The sequence below is a fragment of the Pagrus pagrus genome, assembly GCF_965226575.1.
Source record: "Pagrus pagrus genome assembly, chromosome: 10".
Lineage (NCBI taxonomy): Eukaryota > Metazoa > Chordata > Actinopteri > Spariformes > Sparidae > Pagrus > Pagrus pagrus.
The window spans coordinates 18,490,340-18,508,232 of record NC_140194.1 but is presented as its reverse complement, the minus strand read 5'-3'; the positions used below and the strand labels follow the sequence as shown (position 1 = coordinate 18,508,232).

Sequence of the window (17,893 nt, the reverse complement as noted above, 5' to 3'; positions counted from 1 at the left end):
TGTAAGAATTAGCCAACTGACAAATTCGTACTCTAGACCAGATGAGCCAGGGCTAGCTGGTTAGCATGCTTATTTCAGTAGATATCTCTGCAATGCAATACATCATAATTCACATTCTGTTGATAGTTGAAGTTTAACAAAACACCACATGCATATATACAACTAATCATGATGTGTTAATTGTTTAGATTGAAAGAATCCTTTATGTTGGTTCTACCAAGACATGGAGAGAAATTTGGATTTATGTCACCCAAAAAGTATATAATGAAAGTACACAATTCAATTGTACAAATAAATTGTGTATTTGACATTCATGTGACATCAAACATTTAAAAAAAAAAACTCTACAAGGTCATACTGTAAATAACTTGTTCTGGTCATTCTTTTAAACATCTGCCATAGTTTGTAAACACAGGAACATGGAGTCAGTGAACATGACCCTACATGTCTACTGTGACTTTAACACGTCTCACGTCACAGCACAGATGTGACGATGTACTCGTGTTGCCTTCAGGAACCTCCGACTTCCAACCAACCATGGACCAACGCTGAAAGTCGCTGCAGTGATCTGTGTCGCATTCAAGTGCCCTTGGTCAGAGATAAAAACTGTATAGTGCCCTATGAAAAATGTAGTTCTTGTAGCTTATAGAGCAAGATGTACAATCTGCAGCATACTCTATGCATCATGTGAAATATTCATTACATTATTGTTTGGTATTCAGATGCTGGTGCTGGCTGTTTTACTGTTACTTACAAATGTAACGATTTAACACTACATAATATAATATAAGATGTACCTTTTTAATCCCCCGTAGGAGATATTTAGTGTGGCACAGCAACAAAGGGAAACAATCAGTGTTTCGAACAATACACAAAGTTGCAGTGTGAGGTTGGAATTGACAAAGAGTAAAATAAGATTGTATTAAATTAAAAATATACTCAAATAAAAAGATAAAGTATATTAAAATAGAAATGCTATATACACTAGATGGATGGGTGTACATTTACCTGTGCAATGTTCAAAAAAGTATCAATCAATTAATCAGTCAATCAATCACATAGACTTAATTGGTATACCACTTTTCATATAAGATGGGAAGTTTTTTTTTTTTGTGTGAATATCAAGCCAAAGCGTATGAATTACTCAACATGAAAAAACACATGGTCCGTCTTTCAATATATATAATTTTTTCCCAAAGACCTTATTGTACACAAGTTAAATTACAAAAAATCATACAGACAATATAAAACAAAATAGTCCAACAACATAAAAACAAACAAAATTATATTTACATTCACAATGCCAGAGTTAATGTTTTCATGTTACAAGCATATTATATTAATTTGATAAAATATCTAGTTTTCTTAACATCAGATATGGAGGTGCTATACTGTTAAGATCATTAATAAAGTGCAGGAAAGTAGGATTCTCATTTTTTCCTAATGAATATGGATTTTTTTCCCCTTCAAATAACAAAGTTATATATTATGCAGCATGTTATTCCCCATGTTATCTTAACTCAAATACAACATTACATCAAACACATTTATGTAAACATTCATCTTAAATGTCTTATTTACAGTTTCAATATAATTTTCATAAAATCTGATCATCAATATCAAAAGTTCCCTAATTTGACGCTTTGGTTTCACAGCGGTTGGTACTCCTACGTTTGCATCGGGCCCTGAATGCACCGCCATCGTCAGATTTAGGTTAGTTAATCAAACCGCTAGTTAAGTAAACATAACCGTCCCAGCGGTCACCTGGAAGACAAAACTATCTCCAGAGCACGTTATTTATCCAGGAAAAGTTTGTCTGACACGAAGAACACGCTGCATTGGCTCGCAGCTCATGACCTTTCACCTCTCGACAATGTTTGCTCGCAGCAGTAATGGACGGGAGACATGACCCACCTTGTGGCAGAGCAGGCCGTCTGAGTTCAACCGAGCAGCCCAGTGTTGTAACAGTGACCGCGGAGGTGGGAGGTGAACCACATGAGCCGCTCACAGGTGAGTTTAATCGGTGTGGTCGCGTTAAATCTTCTCAACACAGCTAACGTGTATCAATATGTTGCTAGCTAGCCAACACACGGCGCGAGTACACGCTGTGACATTGCACGTGCTTCCTCAACCGCTGCGAGACATCAATAAAAACGGGTCGATTAACCGATCAGACGGCCATGTGGTGGTGTTAGGAAACTGTGCCCGGTTGTTAGTGTGTAGTTAAAGATGCAGATGAGAACAAATGAGATGTTTGTGTAGCTGTCAGTCAGAGTGGCCTTCACTGCTTTGAACACCAGCCGTGCGGCGGCCGTCCTGCCCTGCCCTGTCCTGTAACATGCAACATGCAGTCAAACCTGTCCGCTTTGTCCTTTGTTTTCCTGTTGCATAAGGCAACGTTAGATAGTACCAGCGTGTTGTCTACTGGAGTGTAGCATGCTACTTCTAGCCTCTACGGAAGACAGATTTACTGATACACAGAGAGTTTATCAGGTTGTGACTGGTCCCTTGTGTTGTTAGAACAGCTGTGCTTGAAAATTAATTTAACATACTAATTATTCCTCAATCCCAATGAAGCAGTGGGCCATTGGATCATTTCTGCAGAGATTTAATGAATGCTTCAATGAACTGAAAATTCAGACAGAGCTTCCCTCTTTGGTTTGCTCAGGTATTGACGGGTTCCTGATTTAAAATACTCTCTCTTATGCAGTTGCAATCATATGAAGGATGCAGCTGCCATTTGTCAAAAAATCAAACTTTAAAGGGGCACTATGCAAGCCCCCAGGAAGTGCACCAGGCTCTGAAGCCAACTTTCATAGTGGTCAAACCATGTAATCACATCTGTCACCTGATGCACTGGGGCCCTAAGTAAGGTCATCATATAAACTCAGGAATATTTATTTTTTCCATAAGTGAATAAACAAGCTGTTCTCAGAGGAAAATAAGGTCCCCAGAACACTGTTTGAAGCTAGAAACGTGGCAGGGTCCGCCAAAACAGTATGGTTTTAAGTAAAAGTAAAGCAGTATGTAGTAAAACAGTATGAAATTGTGTTGTCCTTTAAGGTCAGTTTGTTTTATTCAGTTTATTCAGACATGAAAACAAAGAGTTTGTTTAAGCCAATAAAGATCGTTCTCTTCTGAGTAACATTTATTCCCCAAAACTACATAGTGCAGCTTTAATCCAACTTCAGAATCTAAATCCACCGCTGCACCACAGGCCTGTAATGCACACAAGCTAAAGTAGTGCATTGTCCAGTCAAAGTTTCTTTGTTCTTCGTTTGCTTGCTTGCTCTTTTTTGGAAATGAAACCATCAACACCAAAGAAATCAGTTCCTGTATGCCTCTCCTACTCTGTTTAAAAAAAACCCCCCAAAAAACCATAGGCCAACCCCAAGGTGCATCATGGTACTTTACCTGCCCTTCTACCTATATAACAGAAGGTGCCCACAGTTTTTTCTGAACAAAAACAAAACAAAGTACTAAGTAGGCAAAACTAACTATGCTAAACAAGTCAATAATTAAACTCAACAAATCACTACCAAGAATAAAATACTGTCAGACTCTAAATAAAGCAAACATTTAAAATAATCAAATAGTATTTGAAGCTACTACACTATATAATAAATACAACAAGGTCATACTGTCTAGTTGTAAATCCGGATTGCAAAGAAGATAAATGATTCTGGTTATTATTGCAGTGATTCACAAATGTCAACGTTCAATTTGAAACAGTTTTGTAACTTATCGAGGATTCATCACAAGTCTGTATATAATAAAAAATGAGGAACAAAAAATGAAATTCATTATTTATCCATCATGTCTGTATATGTGAAAGCAAGGAGGATGTGTGTCCATTTGTTGGTTGGTTGATTTGTGTGTCAGCTGGATTACGCAAAAAAACACTTGTGGTGCTTAACTGGATCCAGGAATGTTTCTACATTTGATCAGAGAGATTTACTGACGCTGAATGTTCTTGTCTGCAGGTGTGAATGCAGTCGGAGGGCTGACGACTGCAGATATGTGGCTTTAGGGGTGCAGCGCTGCCTTAGCCGGCACCATGCAGCAGAAAGGTGCGATCCAAATTATCGAATGGGAGGACCTGGACAAGAGGAAGTTCTACTCCCTGGGCGTGTTCATGACCTTGACCACCAGGGCCACCGTCTACCCAGCCAGCCTCATCCGCACTCGGCTCCAGGTGCAGAAGGGGAAGGCCCTCTACTCCGGCACCTTGGATGCTTTCTGCAAGATCCTGCGAGCTGAGGGCGTGCAAGGCCTCTACCGTGGCTTTATGGTCAATACGTTCACCCTGATCTCAGGACAGGCTTACATCACCACCTACGAGCTGGTGCGCAAGTATGTGTCCCAGTACTCTCCCAGTAACACGGTGAAGTCGGTGGTGGCAGGAGGGGCAGCATCCCTGGTGGCTCAGACCATCACTGTGCCCATCGACATTGTGTCTCAGCAACTGATGATGCAGGGACAGGGCGAACACCTGACTCGCTTCAAGGCCAAACCCAAAATGATGCTCGCAACTTCCAAACGCAGACTGACTTTCGGGCAAACTCGGGACATTACGGTGCAGATATTTGCAGCCGATGGCTTCAGGGGATTTTACAGAGGTTACGTGGCATCACTACTCACTTACATCCCTAACAGTGCACTCTGGTGGCCTTTTTATCATTTTTATGCAGGTAAGTCAACACACAGTTAGACATTGTTTATAGTAGCTGTTCTTAGAAAACTCCCTCTCTTGTAAAATGATCCACAGTCATAGTCAACATATTAAAAATGTACACAACTATACAGTACCAATTAAAAAAGGTGGTGAAAAGAGAAGTGAATCAGATGCCTGTGAGAGTGCGTTTTTCTGTGACAGTTCAGGCAAGTTATAGCTTTACTTAAACAAAACTGTAGTGGTCTTTAAATATATTGACCGTACAATGTTTTTATATCCTTTGTGTTCACAGAGCAGCTGTCGTTGATGGCACCAACTGAGTGCCCTCATCTGATTCTGCAGGCTTTGGCAGGACCAATGGCAGCAGCAACTGCCTCCACCATCACCAACCCGATGGATGTTGTTCGAGCAAGAGTGCAGGTAAACACTGAAGCCACCATTGTGCACCAAATAAATATGTATATATATATATATATATATATATATATATATATATATATATACATATATATTTGAGACAGTGACAAGGGTTTATATTTTAAAAAGTGACCCCTAAATTAAATTATATTTGCCAGGAAGATTTTGTTCTTGGAAGGATGGAAACAACTTTGACTTTTAGGTGAACTAAAGACAATGTTAGACTTTGATATGAGGAGCAAGAATTAACCAACACAAATTTGTCTTAATCCAGGGTGAAGAGTCATATGTACAAGGCAACAGATGTGTGGTGTAGAGAACATGAGTCTATTTGTTCATAAATCTGCAGAACTAATAACTGCGTCTGGCCCTCATTGCAGTGATATTTCAACTCTAAATACAGCTGGAGTCAGCTGCTTCTCTCTGCAGATACACTTCCTCTTTTTCTGAACATTATGCAACAGTTTCTCAACTTGCTCTTTGTTGCAATTGAACAACAAACTGTTTTGACAGCACATGGAAGTAGAACTTTGTGTGTAGCTGATGTTTTTGTACATCCCACTTCTTTTATTAGTTTCCTTTTCTTTACACGTCATTTCATTACATTTGGTGCTTAAACATTCAGAACAAAGACTGTTAGCAGAACTTTGCTTGATTTTAAATTAGATCTCTAGGCCAGGAAGATAAACTATACAACATAAAATTAGCTGACATACGATTTCATTGCGTGCGGCCCAGTAGCTCAGTTGGCTACTGCTTCCTATGTATGGAGGCTGTGTCCTCGCCACAGCAGGCTGAGTTTATTTCCAACTGGTGGCCCTTTGCTGCAAGTCTTCCCTGATTCCTGTCGCTCTCTGCCTGACCTGTCAAATGAAGCCGTGAAAAAGGCCAAAAAAATGTAACAACAATTTCACAGCTTGGTCCACTCTTCCTCAGTAGATAAGTTCCCCTTTGGTAAAGGAATTGATGTTGATATTTTTAGTTTGTTTACTACTGGAAATACTTTTCATCCCTGTTGCTTTTAAGAGTAGAACTTGGAAGTTCATTCTTCATCTTTGGAGGCAGTAGTTGACAAAACAATTTTACCTCAAGGTGTAGGGGTGCAGCGTTAACCGATTTCACTATTAACCACAGTTTAAATGTCACTGTTTTGTAACCGAAAAGGTTCAGCTTCAAAGAGCGTTTCTTTTCTCACTCCTATAAAAGGGACATTAGTAAGACTTTCAGGCTAATGTAAACCAACAGAAACAAAGAAGGAAAAGGAGCATTGCACCGTTTATAAATGAACACTTACCAAAACAGCATGTTATTCCCTCGAGGGCGGAACAGCTTCATGAGAGATGCCCTCAGTTTCAGTCATTTTTATCAAAACTACTCAATTTTAATTTATTATTTTTTATATGAATAGTTTCTTTGTCGAAAGGCACCAGCTGTTTAAAAAAGCAAGCCAACAAAGACATGCTGTGGGGACAAAATACAGTAAACCTCTAAATAAAAACACTGTAATTTATATGTCCTTAGTGTTGTGAAATAAATGAATGGATTAAAATTGTGAAACCACAAAACCGGGACTTCTCCTCAGACAGTAATTACACCATCAAAATTTAGAATTGTTGCATCCCTATGTCAACGTCCATTCAGCTGCTGCCATGGAGCTTTTGATCATATCAATCATACCTATCAAATAGTTTAGTAGCTTTAGTAATGATCTCCCTTGTTTGCAAATACCTGAGATGGTCTAACACTCCCCTGTCTGTTGAAGGTGGAGGGACGATCATCCGTCATCGAGACGTTCAAGCAGCTGCTAGCAGAGGAGGGCCTCTGGGGGATGACCAAGGGGCTGTCGGCTCGCATCATTTCCTCGCTGCCCACGTCGGTGCTCATTGTGGTAGGATATGAGACTCTGAAGAGACTGAGCCTGCGGGCTGATTTAATAGAGACGAGACACTGGTGAAAGGTCAGAGGGAACCACACTTCACCTCAACAAAGACGGGCAGGAACCTTTCACACAAAAAAGGAGAGAATTGCCCGCATCTGTGTCCAGACTCTGTGGTAACCGCTCAGCTGTGTCGCTGCCTCCACATGCCTCTTCGGTCTGTGTTGTTTTAAATGCAGGTACAATGCAGCAGAGTGCAAATGGTGATGTTTATCTTTGGGTACACTTGGTGTTATTGTTACCTTGCTGATTTTCTTTTCTTTTCTGTCTTTTCTTTACTGTTACTGTGAAATCCAAAGTTATCAGTGAAAATGTTCTGTATTTTTGCCAAAACTGAATGTCCCCATTTAAAAAGAAAACATGATTTCTTTGAAGTTTGACAGATGACTGAGGACAGATGGCAGATAAAGTCTCCTCTACTGTATATTTTAACAATATGGACTCGACTGAACCGGTGTATTTTTTATGCCTGGATATGTAACAGCTTGGGGTTTGTTTGTTTTTTGTTTATTTACCGTGCCATATTTTTAAAGATGCAATATGTAAGAATTTTGGTTTAAAACATTCAAAAATTAACGAAAATATCTGTATGAGATATGGAGATATCCACTATCTAGCCCCGGCCTGGCCTGTCCCGAATACCACTCCGAGCTCCCACTAATTGCACGGCTAACAGAGCTACCTAGCATACGGCAGCTACAGTTAGCAGTAATCATCTGCTGATCGGTGCCCCTTTATTTGCTTGGAGTGACCTTCAACGGGTGGCCAGTTCTTACATATTGCACCTCATGTCAACACTTGATACACCTGTGAGTTCGGTTTGGCTAGATCCAGTTTTTTTTAAAATGAAGGTATTCCACAGTAAATTACAGTTTGTATTTTAAGAGAATATTTGACCAGGCCAGTGTAATGAAACAAAAATGCCCATTTTGTTCTGTTGAGCATGCCAAGAGTAGAAAAGCTTTATCTGTGTGCATTCCAGTGAAAAGAAACTTTTGTGCAGGTGTAAAATGAAGAGTTAGCTTTGATTAGAAGTTACACTATATTGTTAAATAATACAGCAGTGATGAGTATATCGTCCGTCTGTGTGATAATTAAGCCAGACTTCCAAAAGTGTATTTAAAACAAGTTTGTTGAGAGAAATATCTCGAGGTTTTGTGAAACCTGGTACGTGTAGTTAGACCGAAAGCCTTTCTGTAATATAGCTGTGTCAAGTGATTAATTTTCCAGCAGTCTGTAAAGTCAGGTGTGCAGGTATAATGATGAATTCTACGTAAGGATAAGTTGAACGGGCCAATCAGGCAGGTGTTTCTTCTTCTTTTTGTTCCTGTCAGAGTAAGTTAATTGTAAAAAAAAGAAAAACAAAGTGGAGTTTGACAGAAAATGGCAGATGCAGCAGAAAAGTGTAAACGTGTTACAGGCCTTAGACCACATCAGAGAGGTGGGAATCCAGGGCCTTCTTCATAGGCCACTACTACTGTTAATAAATCTGTTGTGCTTTATATACTGTTTGGGATGACTGAGGATCAAATCTGCAACTATTTGGTCACAGGGCAGAAAGTTAAACCACTGGGAGATTCTGCTGTTTGGCTAAAGCGAGCACACAGAGGGAGGGTAAAGGTAGCAGCAGCACCAGCAGACTAAACTAAACTCCGAAGTTGCCTTCAGATTTCACCAGTCACTTAATACATTTGAGGTACATCAACAAGTTGTTTGGAAACGACAATTACTGCCAGAAAACATCTCAATGAGGTTTCTGTCTTTTATAATCTGTCTGTTTTTGCAAACAGCAATTTTTTATTTGTACAATACAATGTTCAAGAGAATAAGTGATGAATTTGCTCCAGTTTCTGAACTGGTGATTAATTTCTGAAAAAAAATTGGGTCTTTGCCTGTATGGAGGAAGTGCTACACCCATGTATATTTACCATCTATGTTACCTGCTGTGTGTTTATAGATAAAGTTTTTGAACTGAAAAGTAATAAAGACTTCAGAATCACTGCAGTGGTTAGTAACCGTCTTTATGGTCTGTACATTTAAGAATCTTTTAATTCTGTTTTAGCAATTATTGTCAATTACACGTCAAAGTTTTCTACAGTATATATAGAGTCTACACATAGCCCAATTTCTCCCCTCAGGGATCAATAACGTGTCTGAGTCTTAAACACTTTTACGATTATGGGGCTGCAGTACAGCTGCTGGACCACTGGGGGGAGCACTCGATCATACTTCATCACCTGCACACAGATGCTGAAACAACGTCCCTCTACAGTTGTATTTGGAGGGTTAGGAATGGATGTAAACTGGAATAACATGAAACATTAGGTTAGGTCTGACAAATTACATCTGTTACTTTTCTGTTATAAATCTATTTAGTTATATTTCTGACTCATCTGATTACTATTAGCCTTTTGTCAGTTCTTAATAACTACATGGATTTATAACTGACCTAAAGAAAGACCTAGAGAGCTTTTTTCATCTGAAACCCAAAGACACTCTGGTTCTGTAACCAAATGATACCACTGACATGAAAATGATAACTAATGAAAAAAAATTAAACTCAAACCAAAGTAAAAAAGCAACCCCTTTATTTGACCGTGGTGGGCCAGTGCAAAAAAAATCCATTACATTTACAGCTTCTCTCCCTTCCTCCCCCAGTTAACAGCTTCAACTGCATGGTTTGAGTAAACAGCTCTGAGGACTCTCTCCTCTTGTAGCCTTTACTGGGGGCAGTCGTAGATGTGGATGGCGCGATCGTCTCCAGCTGAGATGATCTTTGAGCCGGTGCTGTTGTACTTCACACTCCACACCTGAAGATAACAGGGATAGAACGGATGGCAAAAGGAAAAGCTTATTAGAAATGAAGTTTTCCCGGATGCTTTTCTTTGGATGTTTTACAAATACTATACTATACAAATACAAATACTAATATATAAAGATCCCCTCCACACATGTATTAAAGCATACAAAAATACTAAAATAATGTGTTTGACATGTTTTTTTCTGAAAAAAATATAATTACCACACTAAAATCCTTAAAATGGCCCCTACTCCTTCTCCCTCCAAAATATATGAATACTCAAACATTTTTCATTTCACAAGTTTAACCTCTGGACACAAGATGTCTCTGACTTCACTGTAAAGTCCATTTTCAGTGTTTGTGCACTGGAGGCTTAAAGTTTCCACATTACACATATTGGACCAGGATTTGCTTCCAAACTATTTGTGATGTTAAAATCATTGTTTCATTGAGTGTGAAAACAGCCTTCTAGTATCAAACTCTGCACATACGTCTTCCTTCACAGTGAAGCTCAAACATTCAACTGTAGCAACAAGCAGAAAAACACATTTTTAACTGGAAGGAGACTTGCAACAAAACGCTTTTGAATAGAGAAACAGAGCAGAGCTAAACCGATGAGGCCGCCCGACAAACGCTCTAAATAGAAGAACAAAGCAAAGCCAAGCTCCTCAGTGGCAAGCAAACTGTCCCTGCAGTTTTGCTGTCATTTCCACGATGAAACAAACAAAACAAAGATGGCAGAGTCAACCTCCTCTGATCTCTCTGTGGAGCCGTGGTTCTATAACAGAGAACAGATCATCCTCCCCACAGGCGTCTGCAACCAGCGATCTAATGACAGCTGAGATTATTGGTTTTATCTGAGCTGAAGCGTCAGAGGAGGGTCATGTGAGAGGCCAGTCGGTGACATTGGCTGTATTGATTCCCCCCCCAAACACATTAGCACCTATTTTCTCACTTTGAATTTGATTATGACACACTCAGTGCAGAGATAGAGGGTTATCTGTGTCACCTGGTCTTGATGGTCGAAGAAAGTGTTGATGCACGCTCTCGTGCTGGCGTCCCAAACCTTCACACTCTTGTCGGACGAGCTGAGAGCGACAGAAGAGAGAGAACGTTTGAGAATGTTTTACATCCCATCTTAGAAACAAGCTTCGTGTTGTCTGGCTGACTTGCTCAGTTAATATTGGTCTGTAAAAACAGCCTCAGCTGTTTGAGTGTTAATAATATCTTCAGCTTCAGGTCTTAAAACTTAACCTCTGATTTGTGGCGACCTGAAGCTGTTTTTGAAGTTTTACCTCGAGACAAAGTGGGTGTCATCTGGGGAGAAGGCGACGTTAAGGACCCAGGATCCATGTCCACTCAGTGTGCCAGCCAGGTTGGCATGTTGCCTGTAAAACACACATTATTAGAGCAAACAAAAGCTTCTTTCTTTTTTCCTTCAATATCTGTGTTTTGTAACATCATTAACAACCTTCCCCTCCCATGTTATCTGTGTATATATTCTATTTCATTGTGTATATCTGTTCTATTTCATTTTGGTGCTGAAATTTCCTTCGGGATGAATTGAGTTCTCAAAAGAGCTAAAAAAAAAAAAATGTCTGGTGAGAGTGTCCACCGCAAGCTGCCAGCTGAACTCACACGTCATATATTTTGATGTAGCCGTCGTCGGATGCTGTGACCAGGAGCTGGGAGTCGGGGGAGAAAGTGAGGGATCTGATGGGCATGGCGTGACCTGAGGGGAGAGGAAACAAGTCAGTTAGCTTCCTTACTGAGTCCTGGTGATCGCTGCCTCTCTTCTGTTTTAAAAATGTTTAATATAGCTGACTGGATCCTGAATCAAAGGTTTTTCGTTTGGTTTTTTTAGGCCTCATATCTGTAACTTTACTCACATTGGTCAAACAAAACAAGCAATGGGAAGATGTTATTTTGACCTTTAAGAAAGTGTTGTGAGTATTTTTGATTATATTCTCACATGTAATAATCAAATTGCTTAATCTGTTCATTTATCTGCGCATTATCTGCCACGAAACTAGTTTATTTCACCAATATTTTCTTATGATACGCTAGTGCTATTCCCCTCTGAGTCCGGGCTCTTCCGTTATCAACATCCGGGGTCAAACTAGCAGTAGCAGCTACAGGTAAACAAGCCGAGCTGTCGTGGGTGCGCGCGCAGCTCAGAGATGACATCTTCCAGGTCAGAGGTAGTAGATCAACCTACAGACCCCGGATGTTGACAATAGACGAGCCCGGACTCAGAGGGGAATAGCACTAGCATATCGTAACAAAATATTGGTGAAATGAACTAGTTTCGTGGCAGATAATGCTCATAAAGGCTGCGCTTCGGTGCCCCGTCACTCGCATTATATGGATATATCGGCGCTACACTGGATCTAATTTCGTCCGAACAACTTCAAATGACACCGAAGTTATCTGGGTGAGTAAATGACCATAGATTTTGCTAGAAAAAAGGTCCAGGTTGTAAAAAACGGTAGTTATCCTTTAAAAGACCATTTAAAGAATAACTGGTAATAAATCTGGTTAAGACAGAGACACTATTCATTCTATTACAAGACACTGTACCAACAAAATGATTTTTAAGCTGTTAATTTAAGGTAAAAAAGCTACATGATGTTGCTTTCATATGTGAACCCACCTTCCAGTGTATGGAGCAGCTTTCCAGTGGCGATGTCAAAGATATTGATGATTCCATCGATAGCTCCACTGGCCAAATATTTTCCATCAGGGCTCTGAGGGCGCAAAAACAAAAACAGAAATGTAAAAAAATGTGGAGACATGAAACTGGATGAGCTATAGATAGTTCTAAAAGCCTTTAAAAACAACCGTTGGACCCAAAGAGGAAAGGTTCAGCGTTAAAATAAAGGGAAACATTGATGTGAACGAGAGGAAACACAAATCAAGATGAGTTATTGTGAAGGTATGACAGTGAGGTCTCAGCCTTCAGAGACGTCACCACCCAGCTGACCAGAGGGTGATTTATGGCTCCTTACGTAAGCTATACTCAGGATGAATTTTCCTCGGGTGTCCAGAGAATATTCCTTTTTGCCGCTTTCCACACCGAAGATGTTGACCTTGCCAAGATGGCTTCCTGTGGCAATGTACTTAGAGTCTGGGGAGAAGGCGACCGACCATGCATCGACTGGAGTGGAGAGCAGACAGACAGACAGAGGGAACGTTGAACACATCATACTATTTTAACAATGTCTACAGCAAATTAATGCAATGTGCCACCTTGTTAAAGTGTCTTTTTATGTTCTATTTTCTAATTGTCAATGTGTCTCATCTAACTGCCCCTAAACACAACACCAAATTATAAGCATATATAATGTAAATAATGCATTATAATGTACGTCTACACAAAGAAAACAGGTTTTACATAAAGACTTCTGAAGAATCCAAATATACCAAAACACAGTACGTCCACAGAGAGAGAGAAAAAGGGTCTTAAATCCACTGACCCAGACCAACCACTGAGTGAAACAGGGTGTCACTAATGGAAGGTGACATGGCATTTAGATGAAGTACAGCCTGATTCAACACACATTTCTGGGTGTGGGGTTTCTGAAAGGTGAGAGTGAAAAAAATACTGTGTAATGCTGTGCTACACAGCAGAACAGACAAGCTGTCAGCCCCTGCAGGTTCGTTTGAATACGAAACCTGGTGACGATTTCCTTTACAGCGACCTTATTCCAGTGGTAGACAGTAAAAAGCAGTGATTGAACACTCAATGCACAGTAACAAGGTTAGGTCAGCTATATTTTTATCAGACAGGCATTGTGGCTGTAAAAAAGTAGCTCAAAATCAAAGTTCAAATTGTCAAAATCAATTATCACGATGATTATTTTCTCAATTGATCAGTCAAAAAAAAATAGTGACAAATGACACAACTTCCTAAAAGATGTCTAAAGTTATTCGGTTTACTATCACATAAGAGCTTTCGAGAACTGAAACTACCAAAATAAAAAATAAAGAAATCAATCAATTAATATGCTATTGAATACACCAAAAATAATATTAAAAATGAATATTAATGTATTTAATTTGTATATGAAATGAACTGAAAATCAGATGGAAAAGGATATAAATGTGGGAATCAATACAAAGGTAGATACAGGTCAGTGATCCTCTGAGGCCCGGGCTTACCTGGCCCTGCGTCCATGGACTTGATCTGTTTTCCTGACTCCAGGTCCCAGAGACGGATGTGAGCGTCGAGGGAGCTGGAGGCAGCGATGGCTCCGTTGTGACTGATGTCCACTGACACCACACCCAGCTGGTGGCCCTCCAGAGTCCACTGCAGCTCCAGCTTCTCGTCTGACCTGCAGCAACAGTGCGACACTGAGATTATTCTGTCACGTCAGGTCAAATAAACTCGATGGATAAGCCAACACGGACGAGAAGTTGGTAAAGTGCTCAGAACAAAGAGATTTTAGTTTTGTTACATAAGAATGGACTTTACTTGTCAGCATATTAAGATCAAAATTCATGTACAATAACTTCCCCGCTTACTATCAATAGTTAATGGCCTAGTAGTTGTAGAATATGGTCATGCAGATTAAGGCGTTCATTAGTGCTTCATAATGACTCATAAACAGCCAATATGATACTAATATGCACTCTAATAAGTTACTAATTAATGGTTAATATAACGTACATATATTAACCATTAACAAGTAACTTATTAGTACCAAAATGGGTATATATACTGTATGTGTCTTTCCTTTGTTAAAGATCTTCTCAAAGATAAATGTCTAAATACACATTGCCATATTTAGGATGCCAGTCTGAACAGAAAACCTCTCTAGTCAAGAGCCATATATGTGCTAAAAATGAAATAAACAAGTGTGCTCTTGAAGTCTCCATCTGTGGTCTCAACCAATCCCCTCACTGCCTCTACAGTTGAATAAAAACAGTCAGGCTCCGTTAACCAGGACTGCTGATGTGGAATGAACACACATGTCACATCTTGTCAGAAGAGAGACTTGAACTCTAACAGACAGTGAAGTAAATGTGGTTCTGCTCTGTGGGCTGAATTTAGTTTGTATGGGACCTCAAACTACACGATAAATCTTTGATGTCCTTGTGAATGATAATGAGTGCGATTAATAACATTGTCTTTATTTATTAATGTTTATATAGCCTCTGAGCATGTAGATATCATATCTGCCTTTTTCTGCTTTAAAAATGTTTTTTCTATATTTGTCTTGTTTTTTGATTTGTCACTCATACTGATCATTTTTATTATTTGTGAACATTTTGAAATAAAAGACAATACAAAGACAATAAATAAAATGAGGCAAATATTAAGAAAATAAAAAAGAACACAAATATAATATTTATGAAGAAAGCGACTTTACAGCCGGCTAATGGCCGTAAAAGCTGTGTTTTAAGTGGTATTGTCACGAGGAGTAGTGTTAAAAACACTCACCATTTCCAGACTTTTACCATATCATCTAGTGAACCAGTGACGATCGTTTCTGTCCCATCCGCCTCACTTTTACCCCACGCTGCTGTCCAGATAGCATCATCGTGTGCTGAGAGGAAACAAACACAAGTTGATAGTGATAGTGAGTACAAGCAGTGTTTCTACTGGAGCTGATGGGAAAGGCATTTAAAAGATAAGTCTGATGTTTTATTATTTTATTGTAATTGTCAATAAATGCCTGAAAACACAATCAGGTAGTACGACTCTGAATACTTTCTGACCTCCATCCACTGTCTTTGGTTCTGAATAACAGGATTTTTCAGTTGAAAGTAGCTTATTAAGTTAGAAAACTATTTAGAGATTTGTTCAACTTTAAATCCGCTCGAATCATGTATGAAGTTAAAAATCAGTTATGACCTGAAAGTATCAAAAAAGCTGAATAAAATGAGTGAAATTCAATTTGATTTGAGAGGAATTTGGATGTTTAAAAAAACAAGTTCTGAGTACCAAAGTAAAAACTCAGTGTATTTCAGTTATAGATTTATGGATCAGCTGTAGTGAGGAATTAAAAACATGTGGCACATTTAGTAAGTTTGAAAAAGACCATTAAAAATTATGTAATTAACCAATATATATAAAGCCATGATCAGAAAGCCAAATTGTCATTATTATGATATTATTACAGAATGCTTCAAAGTTCTGTCTTTTTCACTCGACATTAGCCTTTGACGTCAAATAGGATGTGTATTGTAAAAAGCTTCGGCATAACAAGCTTTAGCTTTAGACGACACCTGTTGTAGACTCTAGAAATCCTTATGTATTGTTAAGTAATAGCCTTTATTTTTCATTTAGTGTCTTGCCTTATTGTCTCTACTACTGATTGCAGACCAAAAAAAACTGTGTAAATTTAATTACATTTAAATTTCATAAAAAGAGGAAAATTAGTTCAGAGAGCTGTTTATCTTCTGTGTTACTCACCGTGTTCTTGCTTGAAAAGAATGCTGTACTGAAATCAGAGCACAAACTCACAGTTAGTCTTTCATCCAGAAAACAAACAAAGTAAGGAAATGCTGAGGATAAATATTAAGCTTTTTCAATTTGTTGCTTACTTGAGTGCTCATGTTTTGGTCCTGGGAGTTGGACAGCCAGTTAGATTACTTTTACCTGAAACAACATTAACATGTGTTAGTGTTGACAAAGCAGAGAATCTTTATTTTTAAAAACTAGTTTGCAGTTGTGAAATGGAACCAAGTACAAATTATAGGGATTGCTGATGAGCTTATCAAATATGATTTGTATAAATTAAACTATCCAATAGTATATACAAAGACATCTGAAACATTTAGTTGATGAATCAATTAGTCGACTGACAGAAAATTCACTGGCAACTGTTCTGATCATCGCTTCTGCTTTTCCTTTAATAATTGTCATTTCTTGTTATAATAATGCTGAAGTTTGGACTGTTGTTGTTGTTGGAGAAGAGAAGGTTTCACTTTCAGCTCTGGGTATTTGTGATGACAACTATCACTAATTTCCAAGTTTCTACAAACCAAATAATCAATCAATTAATGAAGAAAATATTCAGCGGATTGATCCATTATGATAATAATCATTTGTTGCAATACAACATAGTTAAAAACAGCTGCTTTTACATGAATGTCTGAGCAATAATCATCTAATGATATAATAACAGCATAACAGAGGGGCCATTTACTTGCATCGAGTACTTTTACATGACTTTGAGTACATTTCCATGACTACACTTTAACTTGCAGTATTTTCAAGGTTTGGTATTACTAATTATTACTTTATTACTTCAGTACAGGATCTCAAATGTTGCTCCACCACTGCTAGTTTGGCTGCCAGGAAACAAACACCTTATAGACAAGATATTACATTTGTAGACCTACTGCAGTTAAAGGGAGAAAAGACGAATGAATAACTGATTAAACTAACACATTCATGCAGCTAAACAGATTAAAAATCTGCTAAAATACTCTGGCTAACGGGAGCTAGCTCTGATTAGCAGCGGCTATCACAGCAGGTTAGCGCTGCATCCAGTTGGCAACAAAGTGCAGTGTGCAGTTTTAACGGTTACAAGATTATCAGGTGGTCGCCCAGTTAACCGGACTAACTACAGTGAAAAGACACATATCATATGAATTAATCTGCGCCAACGTACCTTCAAATCTCCTATTAAGATGTTTTATTCAATTTCTGGAGCTCGTTCATTTACATGTGAGACGCCATGACAACATTTGTCGTAAGTTCCGGTTTCCGTCTTCTTCGTTTGTTAAACAAAGGCTGGTGAAGCGCACTACCGCCACCAGCGGTACAGCGGCGGAATAGCGTTTCTACAGCTATGACTGAAGTTGAAAAAGACGTTTGAAACAATTAATCTTACAATATAAAATTAAACACAAACGAAATAATTAAATACACGTTCAAATTGATAAAACTGTTAATGATTAATAAAGTTAATATGTAGAATTAGTCAGTCAGATGGTTGTGAGGGGGCATGATGAGAAAACTTAATGACAGGGAAACAACCAGTGAAAAAGTAGAGTTACCAAAACAACAAGAAGTATGAGAATCATATATTTGAATAACGAATAATGATATAAT

The 17,893-nt window shown here is 38.8% G+C and overlaps 2 protein-coding genes across 2 annotated transcripts; one reads left to right on the top strand and one right to left on the bottom strand.

The window, feature by feature from the left end:
- The first annotated feature begins 1,690 nt into the window (after positions 1 to 1,690).
- On the top strand, positions 1,691 to 9,032 carry slc25a44a (solute carrier family 25 member 44a). The gene is made up of 4 exons (XM_084364429.1): positions 1,691 to 2,010; positions 3,984 to 4,691; positions 4,968 to 5,095; positions 6,855 to 9,032. The coding sequence occupies exons 2-4, from the start codon at positions 4,058 to 4,060 to the stop codon at positions 7,044 to 7,046; spliced, it is 954 nt and encodes a 317-aa protein (XP_084220555.1). The 5' UTR covers positions 1,691 to 2,010; positions 3,984 to 4,057; the 3' UTR covers positions 7,047 to 9,032.
- A 567-nt stretch (positions 9,033 to 9,599) lies between these two features.
- On the bottom strand, positions 9,600 to 17,560 carry skic8 (SKI8 subunit of superkiller complex). The gene is made up of 11 exons (XM_084364430.1): positions 17,451 to 17,560; positions 16,378 to 16,432; positions 16,247 to 16,274; positions 15,272 to 15,377; positions 13,990 to 14,162; positions 12,837 to 12,985; positions 12,482 to 12,575; positions 11,467 to 11,560; positions 11,124 to 11,216; positions 10,838 to 10,916; positions 9,600 to 9,838 (listed from the first exon to the last, which is right to left on the bottom strand). The coding sequence occupies exons 2-11, from the start codon at positions 16,387 to 16,389 to the stop codon at positions 9,749 to 9,751; spliced, it is 918 nt and encodes a 305-aa protein (XP_084220556.1). The 5' UTR covers positions 16,390 to 16,432; positions 17,451 to 17,560; the 3' UTR covers positions 9,600 to 9,748.
- Positions 17,561 to 17,893: the final 333 nt, after the last annotated feature.